The 15,168-nt window shown below is 36.0% G+C and overlaps 1 protein-coding gene across 2 annotated transcripts in view; it reads right to left on the bottom strand.

Moving 5' to 3' along the window:
* TMEM67 (transmembrane protein 67) overlaps window positions 1-15,168 on the bottom strand; it is a 51,399-nt gene that overhangs the window by 13,522 nt on the left and 22,709 nt on the right. For both annotated transcript variants that reach the window (XM_059394855.1, XM_059394856.1), the window contains 11 exons: window positions 14,945-15,010; window positions 12,673-12,829; window positions 12,324-12,447; window positions 10,709-10,814; window positions 8,168-8,224; window positions 6,812-6,910; window positions 4,734-4,832; window positions 4,401-4,487; window positions 3,161-3,260; window positions 2,931-3,070; window positions 753-893 (listed from right to left, as the gene is read on the bottom strand). In XM_059394855.1, the coding sequence (XP_059250838.1) occupies window positions 753-893; window positions 2,931-3,070; window positions 3,161-3,260; window positions 4,401-4,487; window positions 4,734-4,832; window positions 6,812-6,910; window positions 8,168-8,224; window positions 10,709-10,814; window positions 12,324-12,447; window positions 12,673-12,829; window positions 14,945-15,010 (1,176 nt within the window). The remainder of the gene's footprint in view (window positions 1-752; window positions 894-2,930; window positions 3,071-3,160; window positions 3,261-4,400; window positions 4,488-4,733; window positions 4,833-6,811; window positions 6,911-8,167; window positions 8,225-10,708; window positions 10,815-12,323; window positions 12,448-12,672; window positions 12,830-14,944; window positions 15,011-15,168) is intronic.

The raw sequence follows: 15,168 nt of genomic DNA, 5'->3' as shown, positions 1-15,168 counted from the left end.
CCTCTCCTTGCCCTGTGCACGCAAAAACACACACACAGATACACACACACACTCTCTCTCTCAAACAAATAAACCTTAAAAAAAAAAAAAAGGAAACAATCCCCTGCCCTGTCCTTCACAGGACCTGAATCTGAGAAGATCTATTTTAAGTTTCAATTTCCTCAACAAATATTTCACAAGGAGTACCAGCAATCTGAGTGAAATTTAATGATATATAAATAAATGTAGACAGTAAGTTGTGTTTAAAAAAAAAAAGAAAGAAAATATTAAGTGTAGCTTAGCAATCCCTATAGTTTATATAAACTAGGCTATGGAGTCCATCCTCTGACTAGAAAGCTGCAGGCTCTCAAAGACCCTTCAGAACTCACTATGGATAAGAAAGTGAATGAACTCTGACATACGACTGCCGGGGTTCAAATTCTGGTTCTGCCAATCTCTCACTGCATGACTTTAGCCAATTATTTTGCATTTCTGTGTTCCAGTGTCCTCATCTATAAAATGAGGATACTAACTAAGCCTATCTACGAGGGCTACTGTAAAGATTAAGCTAGTATGTGCCATGCAATTGATTAACACAGTGCCTGGCTTATAACACTAGGTAAGAATTAGCTATTAGCTATTATTGTTGTTCTCGCCATTATCTTCTTTCTGCTGTAGAAACCAGGGTGTGATCAACAGCTGAAGATAATTAGTATGTAAACAGCTATAAATATAGAAAGGCAATGTTGCTGAAAAGTATAATCTGTTGTTACCTGTATAATTCCAATGACGAGCCAAAGAACAGTAGACACTGCATATCTCAAAATGCGGCTGTAAGGAGCTATGTAGCTAGGTGGGCTTCTAGAAAGACTAGAGGATGAGTCCATTAATGCTAAGTTCTTGAATCCAACAACCTGGAGTAAAAAGGCAAAACTTAAATAGATATAAATAAAGAAAATAGCTCTACTCTGAAAATGAGACATTCCTCCCTATATCTTACCTTAAAAACTAAAATATTTATGTAAGTTTATATAAATACTAGAAAATCTAGGTAAAAATAATTATGTAGTACTTTTAGTTACAAAGAAAAAAAATTAGCTCATTTGGAATTCTCTTCAATAAGACTAAAGGCCAAATATAACCTTATTATTATATACACTGAAAAAACTCAAAAATTTGTCAAAAGGATAAAACTTTATTCAGTAAACTACCAATGAACAACCAGAATTTCACACACTTTTAACATATACCAGACACTATGTAAGATACTTTTTTATACTTTAAAAAAGTATTTTCCAAAATGTGTTTTAAGGAAGGTACCTTCTTTGATAAAAGGAAACCATGGTTAAGTAAGTGTGGTCTGTACATTATACTCATGTTCATGCCTTCCACTCCCTCAGAATAAAGGCTCTGGAAAGTTTTACAGTGAAGAAATTGACATGATTTTATTGAATCCAATGTTTCCCAAATGTGCTTAACAACAAAAAAAATTCTTTTTCATGTAATACCTTTTAAGCTCTATAAAACACTCTTAACAAACAATACTATCAATGACTTTTTGAAAAATTGTTCATATGCCTTAGAGACGCATATTCTTCTATCGGCTTTAAAAAAGGAAAGCAAAGCAAAGGAGGGAGAAAGAAGAAAAGAAGGAAAACAGAAGGCAGACATAAGAGTTAACGATTTATATCTAACTTTATATAAGCAGCGAATTCCTAGGAAAAGTTATTACCCACAGAAACGGTTTTCATAGTTCAGTCTCATATTCAGTAGAGAAGACTTCCTTTAATAATCCCAGTCAGATCTGTGAGATAACCGTGAAGGTATCATAAGTGTGTACCCATTCTCTGTGCATATGTCAGCTCCAGCTCTTAGCACTGAACATAGTCCATGGTAGGCGTTCAGTGATACTTTGTTGAAAAATTTCACCAATAATAGTTGTTCTAATGCAGAATTCTAATTCTAATAAGAATATAAATTAGAGGGTGCCTGGGTGGCTCAGTGGGTTAAGCCGCTGCCTTCGGCTCAGGTCATGATCTCAGGGTCCTGGGATCGAGTCCCGCATCGGGCTCTCTGCTCAGCGGAGAGCCTGCTTCCCTTCCTCTCTCTCTGCCTGCCTCTCTGCCCACTTGTGATCTCTCTCTGTCAAATAAATAACTAAAATCTTAAAAAAAAAAAAAAAAAAAAAGAATGTAAATTAGAGAGGGAGGAAGTTTTTTCCAAAACATAGGTAACTAGGCTTACTTTAGAGCTACTGAATCAAACATAATCTCTAGTGGTAAGGCCAGGCACAGTAGTTTATAAAAGTTTCCCAAGGGACTGTGATACAAACCAGTCGTTTAAAAGCTGTTCCTGGGGCACCTGGGTGGCTCAGTGGGTTAAAGCCTCTGCCTTGGGCCCAGGTCATGGTCTCAGGGGCCTGGGATCGAGCCCCAAATCGGGCTCTCTGCTCAGCAGGAAGCCTGCCTCCCCGCTCTCTCTGCCTGCCTCTCTGCCTCCTTGTACTCTCTGTCAAATAAATAAATAAAATCTAAAAAATAATAATAATAATAAGGAAGAAAGAAAGAAAAAAAAAAAGAAAAAAAGCTGTTCCTTACCGAAAACAGTCAAACTGAAAGAGACAGAGTAGAATGGTGGTAACTGCCAGGGGCCAGGAAGGGGGAATAGGAAGTTGCTGTTTAATGGGTACAGAGTTTCAGTTGTGCAAGATGAAAAGAGATTTAGGAGTTGGTGGACAATAATGTGAATGTACCTAACAGGATTGAACTGCATACTTAAAAATGGTTAAGATGGTAAATTTCATATTATGTGTATTTTAACGCAATTTTTAAAAGGCACTCTTTGAAACTCTTTAGAAAACTCTTCCACTTATGTGAAAACGTAGCTGGAATTACACAAAATTAGTATTTATGAGGTACACAGAAGTTTCACACAATTACAAAAGTTTATACCTCCAAAAAAAAGAGGACAGTAAGTATTTGAAAGAGTGGATTAATTTTTCTCACAGTCTGAATTTCATTCCACTCATTTGCTACAAAATATGTTCTCCATATGCTCACAGGAACCATGGCACTCCGAACACCACCCTCACCTGGTCAGAGAGATAAAATAAGTAAAAGGTTTTCATCTTTGTTCTGAAAAAGTAGCCAAAGAATTGTGGTACAATGGTTACTTCAGTTACCTTCAACAGCTTTAAGAACCTTTCCTTTAGGTCGCTCCCAATCAATAAAGAATATATCTATGGTAATCTGGGATATGAACTTATGCAAAAATTGCAGAGCCTGCAAATGACAAACAAAGCATTTCTTATGAAAATAATGATTTTTTTTAAAGAAACAAATATCCTGTAATCACAAGAATATACAATTTTCACAAATGACAAAGTTATAATATCATTAGGGGATCACTAGAAGCTCATCAAATAACACGGAATCACCAAATTCACAAAATTTTCATACACATTAATTTGTCTTCCCTTCTTCTGTCTTTCTTTAAAATAGGGATATGAAAAAAGTAAAAATCCAACCTCTTCTTCATACAAGGGCCATGCTTAATTAACGCTTTCCCAAGGTTTCCAAAAGCATACTTTATTTTCTAGTCCATCTGATTTCTTTATAAGTAAAAGTACTTTTCAGCTATAATTTGCTGTCCTAATTAAAGCTTTAAGATGCCTTCTCTATCTTTTTTTTCTATTCCTGGAATTGAGATACTTAATTTTTAAAAATGTGTTGTTGAAACACATCTTTTTCATTTAACAGAAGTAAGTACGTTTAATCTAGGGTGTTCTTTCTAGTAGATGCATTATTCATCAAAGGATAAAAGGATAAGGATAGGATGACTCCGCTCTTCGAGGAGCTCACAGATCAATGGGAAAAGCAGACACTGAATAATCACAGGACCATGGGATGGGATATACCAGGGGCATGTTAAGGAGCTTCACATACATTGACAGAACAATGAAATAGGGAGAGGGAATGCCATGGGAAGAGGAGAAAAGGAATATGGAGGAAGAGAAAACAAATTCTAAGACCAATTCATCATGTTATTCAGGGTGGTACCTTTTACAGTCCACTAAAGAGATAAAATTCATGCCCAAAGGTATTTTATCCCATTATGAATGCATTATCAGACTTTAAAAAAGAGAGTCATAAAATGAATTATCACTTTATCAAATTAGCTCTAACTTGTATTAATCCAAAAATACTTACTATGGCTTCTTAGGAAAATCACTTAACCTTGATTTTCGGAATGAACTATCATAGATAAAAGTAGACATCCTTGGTAAAATAAAATAATTCATGCTTCCTTTAAAAATCAAACTAAATTTTGTACCCAAGACTTTGAAAGCATTTTAATTTTTAAAGACTTATAACTTTATTAGCAGGTCTTTTAAATTCAGGAACCTGTCCTTTGAAACTTACCTTCAGAGCAAAAGCACATCCCACATAAGTAACAAGACGTTCTTCTTGAGAGGGCACTGGTAGCAGAACAGAGATTGATTTCTGTGCCTATGATAAAAATTACACTGTCAAATAGGACCACACAAGGTTTTTAATAAACATAATTTATAAACCAAAGAAGCATAAAAAAGGAAGGTGGTGATATTCAATAAATATCACATTCAAGAAATGGTGGTTTAGCACTTGCCTCAATACTCATCAGAAATACCCCCAAATAAAAATAGATCCATTATATGGACAGCTTACCAGTTATTCAGGTATTAATATTTAAGTTAAATTCAGGAACTCACTTACTTTGAAGAAAATAAGCCAATAAAGACCTGTTCCCACAGTGATGATAAAGAAAACATTGGCCAGATCACCAGCATAGTACACCAAGAATTTCATAACTGTCTGCAATTTAAGAAGAGAATTATAATTGTTAGAGACTCAATCTATTTATACTGTCACTTTCCGTAATATATTCTCTGCCCAGTTTCTTAAGCTTGAAGACTTGTTTGATGTATCCATGATCACTCAGTTATAACGCCCAACTGTGGCCACCTCCTGGATTCCTTTGGATTTGTACCTTTCAGTCTATTCACAAAAGCACCTGTCTTATCCAACCCTTCTCATTTTTCACCACCTAAGAAAGTTACATTGCTTACTAATTCTTTCCTAGTTTGGAGTCCTCCACCCCAATCAGCCCTTCATACTACCACCAGAGTTAGTTTTCTAAAATGTAAATTGGACTGTGTCACTACCTTTCCTAAAAATGTACACTGACTCTTCGCTAATAAATTCCAAATCCACAAAGTCCTTTACAAGCTAGACCAAAGTGGACTTTTTAGCCTCATCTGCCATTTCCAACCAATTACTCCATGATTAACTTGCATTTCAAATATTTTGTGGAATGAAATGGGCACTGTTTATTATTTCATCAAATATTCTTTCCTTCTTCTCTATGGCAAACTCACATGAGCTCTGAGAATAGAGACCAGATCTGTCTTTGCTATCACATCCCCCAACACCTGGTAGCATTCTTGGCAATAAGAAAATAGGTCCTCAGTGACTACTTGTGCAATGCACAGATAACCCAACGCAGCCTAAAGTTCACTTCTCTGGAAAGCCTTTCTTTCTATTTTGAACAGTAAACCAAGCCCCACTCCTCTGATTCCTTGGCACACTGACTTTGGTGTCAGGAAGATATTCTAGTACAAGGAAGTCACTATGTTACCTTTCTCAAGTTCTTCATCAGCACAATGGAAATAAATAGCACCTATTACTGAGTTGTAAAAATTAAATGAGTAGAGGGGTGCCTGGGTGGCTCAGTAAGTTAATTGTCCAACTCTTGGTTTTGGTTTTAGTTCAAATCATGATCTCATGGTCGTGAGATCATGCCCTACATCAGGCTCCATGCTCAGAGGGAGTCTGCTTGAAGATTCTCATCCTCTGCCCCTCCCACTGCACTCTTTCTCTCTCTCTCACATAAATAAATCTTAAAAAAAGTATTAAAAATTTTTAAATGAGAGTTTATTTTACTTCTGCCATAATTTCATTCTGTGTAAAACGGAAATGATAATAATAGTATCTAATTTCACAGAGCTATTGTGAGGATTAAACAAATCATAAATAAAACTTTAAAAGGCACTTTGCATATAGCATATATTCAATAAACGTTAGATAAAAATAAAAATAAAGATCAATTTAAAAAAGACTATTGGAAGTAAAACTATATAGTTACTAGAATAAAACTGGGAGGAGATCTTGAGATTGGGAAGGTTTTCCTAAAAAATTTTCATATTCCAGAAGGATATGAAAAATTAATCAGATGTGACAATATCAAAATTTAGAGTTTCTGTCAAACAAAGTAACACACAGATAAAGATAACAGATGGGTCATATTTGGAAGAGATATTTTAATATCAAAAACCAAAAAGGTTTAGAAAACATTGTATTTAGAAAACACAAAAAACTCCTTTAAATAAACAAGAGAAAACTGGAAACCTAATAGAAAAATTTGCAAGGGCTATAAACAGGCAGTTTACAGAAGGGGAAACCCGAATGATTAATAAAGTATATGAAAAGCAAAGAAGTGAAAATGAAACCAACAATGATATACTACTTATACTGCAGATTGGCAAAAAATGGAAAGGCTGGAAAAATACCAGGCGTTGGTGAGGATGTGTGGAGACCAGAACAGCGTGGCTGGTGGGAGTGTAGCCTGGCACACAGCAACGTGGGAGGGGAACAAGGTATGCATACACCTCTCCTAGTTATATACCCCAGGGAAACTTAAGGCGATTTTTTACTTGTTCTCCAGCTAGATCTTAAAAAGAGGATACAAAGTAGTCAAAGATGAAAATATACTTTTAAAACTGCTGAGCTCATACCTGTAAATCAATCATGGGACTCCCAATGCGCCTCTTCCATCCTGCTGTCTTCAGAAGAGATGATAAAACAGCCAGCCCACCCAAAACACCCAAAGCAATCTAAAAAAAAGAACATTTTGGGGTTTATATAATTTCCTCATCCATGTTCAAATATGCAAATAGAGTATAAAGATGTGCTAAAAAGTGGTGGAGGGTGTGCTGCAAGGACATAGAGGCCAAGGTGAAGGAACTCCCAATGGCTAAATCTAGGACAATTGGAGGAGGAAGACAGATAGTAATGAACTATAATCACTAGAATAAAATAAATATACAGGAATTCATTCTGATTTATTCAATTATTTAAAATAATTGAATAAGTAAATCTATGTGAGCAAAGGGACAGCTCCTTTTAGAATTCCATTTAACAAATATAGAAAAAATGGCAAAAATAGAAAAATCAGTATCAGGCAGACATTACAGTAATACTTTTTACAGACAAGAATCTTCTTTGGATACTAAAATTAGAGACCAAAAGGATAATGAGAAGCAGATTATTTGCATCCTCCCAAAGTATCTTCTCACAAGATACTTAATACAGTGGAGAACCCCACAGACAACACCTTAGGTATATGATCCAAGTTAATATCATTAGAAATAAGACATCTTGACACCATGTACCTTCTGAAATGATGCACTGAGAAGGACACAACATCGTTACTGGTGGTATCTCTGTCAAAACTACATGAACCTGATTTAACTGTGGGAAAACATCAGATAAAACCAATCGAAGGCCAAAATGACCAGTACACTTCAAAAGTGTAGGAGGGTTCTAAAAGAAAGAGAAAGCCTGAGGTCTTGTCACAGATTAAAGGAGACTAAGGAGACGTGACCACTAAAAGCAATATGCAACCCTGAGTTGGGTCTAAAACAGAAAAAGGATAGTGAAAAAACTTGTGAAATTCAGAGTATGTAGATCAGTTAACACGATTACATCAGTATTATTTTCCTTACTGTGATCATTGCACTATGGTTATGGAAGATGGTAACATTAGGGGAGGCTGGGTGAAGGATACATGGCAGAACTATTTTGATAATTCCCCTGTATATGTAAACATTTTTAAATTAAGAAATATACTGTAAATATATATATATATTTTAAAGATTTTATCCATTTGACAGACAGAGATCACAAGCAGGCAGACAGGCAGGCAGAGAGAGAGAGAGAGGAGGAAGCAGGCCCCCCGCAGAGCAGAGAGCCCCATGTGGGACCCGATCCCAGGACCCCAAGATCACGACCTGAGCCAAAGGCAGCGGCCCAACCCACCGAGCCACCCAGGCGCCCCCTGTAAATATTTTAACAAGTTAAACTAAACTTACATCTGTCTGGACTTGTGCTTCTCCTTGATTCATTTCATATTTGACTGAGAAAGAAACCTGATATTTAAAAGAAAGCAAATTAGCCATACTGAAATTATGTAACACAAAGCCACTTTTACTATAAAGATGTATTTGTATATAAATGCCATACTTTTAATCTATCAGTATTACTAGAGTGGACCCTCACTTATATATAAATGGAAACACTTTGAGGAACTATTCATGATGCTTTGAATATCCCTTTTGAACATACGTAAAAGAAAGAGGGGTTTATTAAGAACTCATTTAGGTTCTTAACAGCAGTCAAGCTAATGATATTTCATTTTCTGGTAGGTTTTATAACTGAGGAATGTGACCAATCTTATACACCAAGAATTTAGCAACCGGCTCAACAATTACACCCTAAGAAGGCAGATTATTCAAAGAGCCGAATAAGAATCTTAGGGATACCGCTGTATTAAGAGATAAGAAGAGAAAGAAGAACCAGTAAAGGACAGAAAAACATGACTGTGAGAGGTAGGAGAGGTTACATACCAAAGTCTCACCAAGATCACAGAACAAAAGTTCAAGAACGAGTCTTGAAATATGATGTCAAATGTTGTATGAATGTCAAGTTATAAAGAAATAAAGCCAGTGTATGTGGAATTCATTGCTGGCCTTCCAGAAAGGTTTTCAAAGAAGCAAAATGACTAGAGCCAGACTGCAAATGATGAGAGTAAACAGTTGGGAAATCAAGGAAAGATAAACAATAGCAAGCTAAAAGGCTGGCAGAATTGAGGAAAGATTTTATTGTTTGGTGATTTTACTTTGTTTTTAAGATAGGACAACTTGATGGTTATTATAAGCAAAGGAGAGGAGCTGGCTGAAAAAGGGATTAGGGATGAAACAGGATACTGGAGAAATACTGCAAACAAGCACAGGTGGAAGATTGGTTTAAGAAAAGAGGAAGGTCCTTTGTTCTTAAAAATGAGAACAAGAGACAGGAAGGATAATGAGACAGAGATTTTGAAGCATTAAGGAGGAAATCTGAGGGAATTCATCTGAGGGGAAATCCAAGGAATTGGCCTGATCTGCTCAGAAAATCTGAGAGAAGTTATTTGCTGTTGGTGAGAGAGCAGAGATGTAGGTGAATGCTTAACTAATATAGAATTTTTACAACAACTGTCATAAAAAACTAAGAAATGATGAAAGAATTGTGCACTCTACACTTAGAATGAATCTGAGGTGGACTTCATCAGTATAGTTTCATGACTCTCTCAATTCCTTTTCTATCTGTTATTTTCTAATTTATCAAGACCATTCTTGGAATATTTTAAACAACAACACAAAAATAGTTAAAGAAAAGAACCAGAAGTGTTTTTAATCTTAAAATAAATATACTCTTGGTTACCCAGGAAATTTTAAACCAGCCAGTCTTTTGTTGTTACTAAACCTGATTCTGGATTTTTCTCTCCTCCTATTACGGTGCATAAAAGCTCAGGCAATGGAAACTAATTTTAACATCCAATTAGGTCATACAAATGAGGATGTAAAATCCTTTTGAGAAAAGTTATCCTATGTGCCTACCTTTTGCTTCATGAAAGCCTAAATCCAGTAGCAGCTGAGTACAAGTGGAAAAAGAGTAAAAGCATAAAAGAGAAGCCAAAACTGGCTACAGGAACTAGAACATTAAAATTTAGAAAAGTAAAATAGTGGAAATTAAAAGCTGTTAGTGAGGTTTGGAGGTAGGGAATGCTTATACAGCTCTCATGTTTCCAGAGAGGGAAAGGAATATCTATTTAATCTCTCTGAGGAAAAAGTATAGAAGGATTACCTCTGGTTTTTTCTCTATCCCTCTGTCATGAACCCCTCCTCAAAGCAGAGAGGCTTTATCTAACTAGTGATGTTGGGAGAAGGAACTCAGCCTTTTATAGGCTCATACCCTTTGGTGTAGCCCATCTTCAGGGTGTATGCGGTCTCTCCTCCACAAAGGACCTCCCAGGCACGGAGGCCTTTAGTTCTAAACTTTAAGTTGGAGAAGTAGGAGGATGCCTATGTTGCTGCAGGTCCAAACTGTATTCTCTACTTCACTTCGGCACTACTAGTTATAAACTACTGATACTTTGAATCTCTTTCTACCTGTTGAAGTAGATTTCCACCAAATGAGCAAGCCTGATGAGAAGAGACCACTCGTGCCTCCTGAAAGTTTGAACTTCTGGTTTAATTAACCAAAGAAACAAAACCTTAGTGCAAACAAGTTGGCCAAAGAGGACAGAAGCAGATGCTGTGTGTCCCAGCATACCCCAGGATCCCGAACGGGGATGCCTGACTGCTGCCAATGGTGTCTAGAAAACAAACTTAATTCTTGTTTTTTTTTTTTACCTGAAGGATCCACAGGAACTCACCTTTATCATTATTAGTAAAAAGTAATTTAAGACTTGATTATATTAAGTGCAGTATTTATTTAAAACCTGAAAAAGGACTACTAGCCTTTGACTATAATGTACACTGCATCAGTATCACATTAACACATACAGAGGCACTGAGCAGCATGGGACTCACCTTCACAGACTGGCTGCTGGGATCTGTGGTATCAATGTCACTGTACGCAATGGTAATTAAAGGAGGGTAAATATTTCCATTTTTCGTGTTGGGTACAAGGTGGATGCTGTTTATGAGAAAATACACTTCTAGTTATAAATATATCTAAGTTTTTAAACATACACTTAACTTTTTTTTTTTAATATGGATAGTCTTGGTGACCTCAGAACCAACCAGTTAATAAGGACTAGGGAAGGTCAACATAAACTAGGGGTACCAACACAAGCTATCTTAAGTAATATAAAAACTTTAATATTAAAATATACCATCTGAGATAAATTAGAAACTCTTCCTGAACTAGGTCTTATGAAGTTCACAAATGAAATCACTGAAGCCCTGTGAACCCTTTCTGAGCAACAGTTAAGACTGAAGTGTTAAAGCCTAGAAAAAGGGAGATAACATCCTGATTTTCAAAAGAGAAATACAGGGGCGCCTGGGTGGCTCAGTGGGTTAAAGCCTTTGCCTTTGGCTCAGGTCATGATCCCAGGGTCATGGGATTGAGCCCTGTGTCGAGCGAGCCCCGCATCCGGCTCTCTGCTCAGCGGGGAGCCTGCTTCCTCCTCTCTCTCTGCCTGCTTCTCTGCCTACTTGTAATCTCTGTCTGTCAAATAAATAAACAGAATCTTTAAAAAAAAAAAAAAAAACACCAGAGAGAAATATAAATTCTTAACAAAATAATGTGTGTTATATCCCGTATTGTTTATGGCACATAGTGGAATATATTTTGCTGAATTCAACGGATGGGTATAATTTGTAAATTCAAAAAGGAGAGTGCCAAACACTAGCAGCTAGCATGGTTTCACCACAATTGGGTCAGACCTGACTAGGTCTCATTTCATTTTTACTAGTGATACACTAATAAATTGAGGGAATGCTAAAAACAGTACATTTGGACTTCAGCGAGATATATAATAGAGCTTCTGTACTGCTTATACCTCATAAGACTAACATGAAAATCAGAATGAAGTAACAATGAAAAAAAGATACTGAAGTGCTTCCAAGTGCCAGACTCATAGAAGATGATGGTGTTGATTTTCACCAGTGCTCAAGGTACACATCAAAAAATATGAGAGTGGGAAAGTCTGTGATGATCTAGAGGTAGCAATCTCATAATGAAAACAGAAATAAGAGCTGCATGGCACTACTCTAAGGTAGGGTCATCATTAAGATTTCCTAAGAAGATGGAGGTGTTGATACTTAATCTGGGCCAACACAGACCAGTAAGGAGATGAAAACACACAGGAGGCCTACCCACTGCAAACACTGGGTGGGCTCTTTCTAACATTCCCATTTCAGCCCACTGCTATTCAATTCCTCTCTACCTCTCAACCCATTCTAATTCAGCAGGGCCAGAGTATGAATTCTGACAAAACTCCTTGGTTCTTCTGCTATAATTTTCCCCTTGGTGTTCCTCACTTCAACTGGTGTATACCAATCGACACAGGTATCTAAAAAACCTTACCTATTGTTCCAATTCAGTTGTCCTTACTGTTTTCCTTGGATAATCACTAGTAAACACTTTCATTAAAATCCTGTACACTCCAAGCTTAATTTAGTGCAACAGATGTTTGTTTACCTCAGTGATATTTGAGTGGCAATTCGAATTAATCTTGGCTGACTTCCTAAGTCATTTTCTCGTCCACTTAGTGCATCCACTAAGAAAATGCGCCGAGTCAGAAGCCATTTGCTAGAGCTACTGTCTTTTTTCATAAAAAGAAAGAAAGAAAGATGGCATTTAAAAAAAATACCTTCAAATTGTTCAAGATGGCTCTCGAGAAGTTTACTGAATAAATTTACCACACAAAATTAGTGCACTCTGTTTTAGGTAAGATGGCTTTTTTATAACCCATGGTTTACTAAATTATCATGCTGGTTGACTTATTTATTGGTTTTTAGCTCAGAGAAAGAGCATACAGATGTCTTACCTTGGTTCACAAGTATTTTATTGTATTGAAGATTTAGGTTTAACACAGGTACAGCCCAAATATATTGGTGTTGATTTTCATCAGTATATTCAAGGTACACATCATAAAATATAGGAGAAGGAAAGTCGGTTAGGATCTTAGAAAGAGGAATCTCACACTGGAAAATAAAAGAAAAAAATGAAAGCACTGAAAATTAGAAAGCATATTTAGTATTTTTAAAGCATTTTTTAATTTTGAAAAATAAAGTATCTTTAAGCTATATTGTTTACATGCATTTCCATGTGATTTCCAAACTTGAATACTATAAATATGATTCTTTTTTTTTTTTTAAAGATTTTATTTATTTATTTGACAAACAGAGATCACAAGCAGGCAGAGAGGCAGGCAGAGAGAAAGGAAGGGAAGCAGGCTCCATGCTCAGCAGAGAGCCCGATGCGGGGCTTGATCCCAGGACCCTGGGATCATGACCTGAGCTGAAGGCAAAGGCTTAACCCACTGAGCCACCCAGATGCCCCGAAATATGATTCTTTTTAAGGGCCAAAAGAACTGAGAATAAAGAACTGCCTGGTTCTTGTCCTGTTAACACAGATGGAGAGGGTATGCCTTCATTCTCAACATTAAGTGTACATCAGTGAAAAAGTTGAAAACCACTGTCCTATGGGATGAGGTCTTAATTCTTTCTCCTGATGTACTATGTTGTCTATGATTCAGCTTCCCTTAATAGAGTCAGGCCTATCTTCCACTATTCCCTACCAGTGCATTCATACTAATCTACTTGCATTTCCTAAATACACTACAGTATTCTATTTCTCTCTGACATTGCAAACATTCCTGCCTGACATTCCCTTCCCCATTGAGCTTCCCTGGTAAATTTATATTTGTTCTATAAGCCCAAATGTCACTCATCCTGAGAAGTCTTTTAATACTTCCCCAGGGATTGCTGATGACTCCTCCTTTGTAACAATATGGCACCTTAAATACACCACATTCCACATTTTTGCAATTCTTTGTCTATATAGCTGTCTTCTCTAGTAGGCTGTGAACTACTTCAGAGGCAGCCAGGTTCAATGGAAAAACCAGGGATTTTAAGCCTAATTGAACACTGGTTCCACAATTTGCCTGATCCAAGACCTTAAGTCAATTAACTAATCTCACTGAGCACCATTTTTCATTTATGAAGTGCATATATATATATATATACATATATATATATATATACACACACACATATGATATATATCTCACAGTTATTCTGCAGATCAAATGAGATAACAAGGATAAAATGCTGAACATCCAGCAGCAGACATTTAATCAGGGTTGGTTCTCCTGGCTCATGGTAAACATATAATAGTATTTCTTTCTTCTTTTTAAAATAACATCTAAATCATTTATGATAAAAAAAAGTAAATTCATGTTCATGATATAGACTTGAAAAATATAAAAAATTAAAAAATAAATCACTTGTAATCCCACCATCCAGAGATAACTACTGTTAAAAAGACTTATTGTATTCCAATCTGGTTTCCATGATGACATTTTTCATTGTAGTTTTATCAAAACTGAAATCACAGTTTTGTTCTATGGTGTGTGTATATGCATTTTATCAAGAAGTACTTTTGTAGACAAGCAAATGTCTTGCAAAAGTTTAATGGCTTATAATATTCCTTTATACCATACTGTAATTTCAAAAATGGGTTCCCAAAGGAAGGAAGGCCAGGGAGGGAAGAGGGGAGAAAAAGTATGGAAGGACAGAAAAAGAAGCACTTTAACTTATTAACATTTTTACTTTTTTCTAAAATGCTCAGGAATAGGGTATCTTGGTGGCTCAGTTGGCTAACATCTGCCTTCAGCTCAGGTCATGATCCAGGGTCCTGGGATCAAGTCCCAAGTCAGGCTCCTTGCTCAGCAGAGAGTCTGTTTCACACTTTACCCTTCCCCCTGCTTATGATCTCTCTCTCTCTCTCTTTCTCACACTGACTCTCTCACAAATAAATAAATAAAATCTTAAAAAATTAATATAATAAAATGCTTGAAATAAATATTATTTTTAAGACCTATATGCCTAGAAGTAGATAAATAATAATTATGAAAATCTTACATTATGTGTTTAAACTCTATAGATACCAAGATTTTCTGTATCCAAATAATAAAATATTATATCTCTGAAATTATTCATTACTATTAAAAAGGTTTCAAAAATTCAAAGATCATTCCAATTATTGCTGATGTGAAAAATGAAGCTAAAATATAGACTAGTATAGTTGAAACTTACATTTTGTTGATAGGTTGTTCCAAAAGAATAAGCAGCATTCAGTCTTGTCTCTGTGTCTGGACAAAGCTATAGCAAAAGAACACAACTGATAAATATCAGAATAATGTTTCTTCACTTATAGTCAAGAGTTCTTAAACCCCGACATAACATACGCTTTATATAATACCACTTAAAGTAGTTTTAAGAAATTCCCATTTAAAGCACAAGATAAAAACCAACTATAG

The sequence above is a fragment of the Mustela nigripes genome, chromosome 3 (assembly GCF_022355385.1).
Source record: "Mustela nigripes isolate SB6536 chromosome 3, MUSNIG.SB6536, whole genome shotgun sequence".
NCBI classification, from domain to species: domain Eukaryota; kingdom Metazoa; phylum Chordata; class Mammalia; order Carnivora; family Mustelidae; genus Mustela; species Mustela nigripes.
This window is presented reverse-complemented; position numbering and strand designations above follow the sequence as displayed.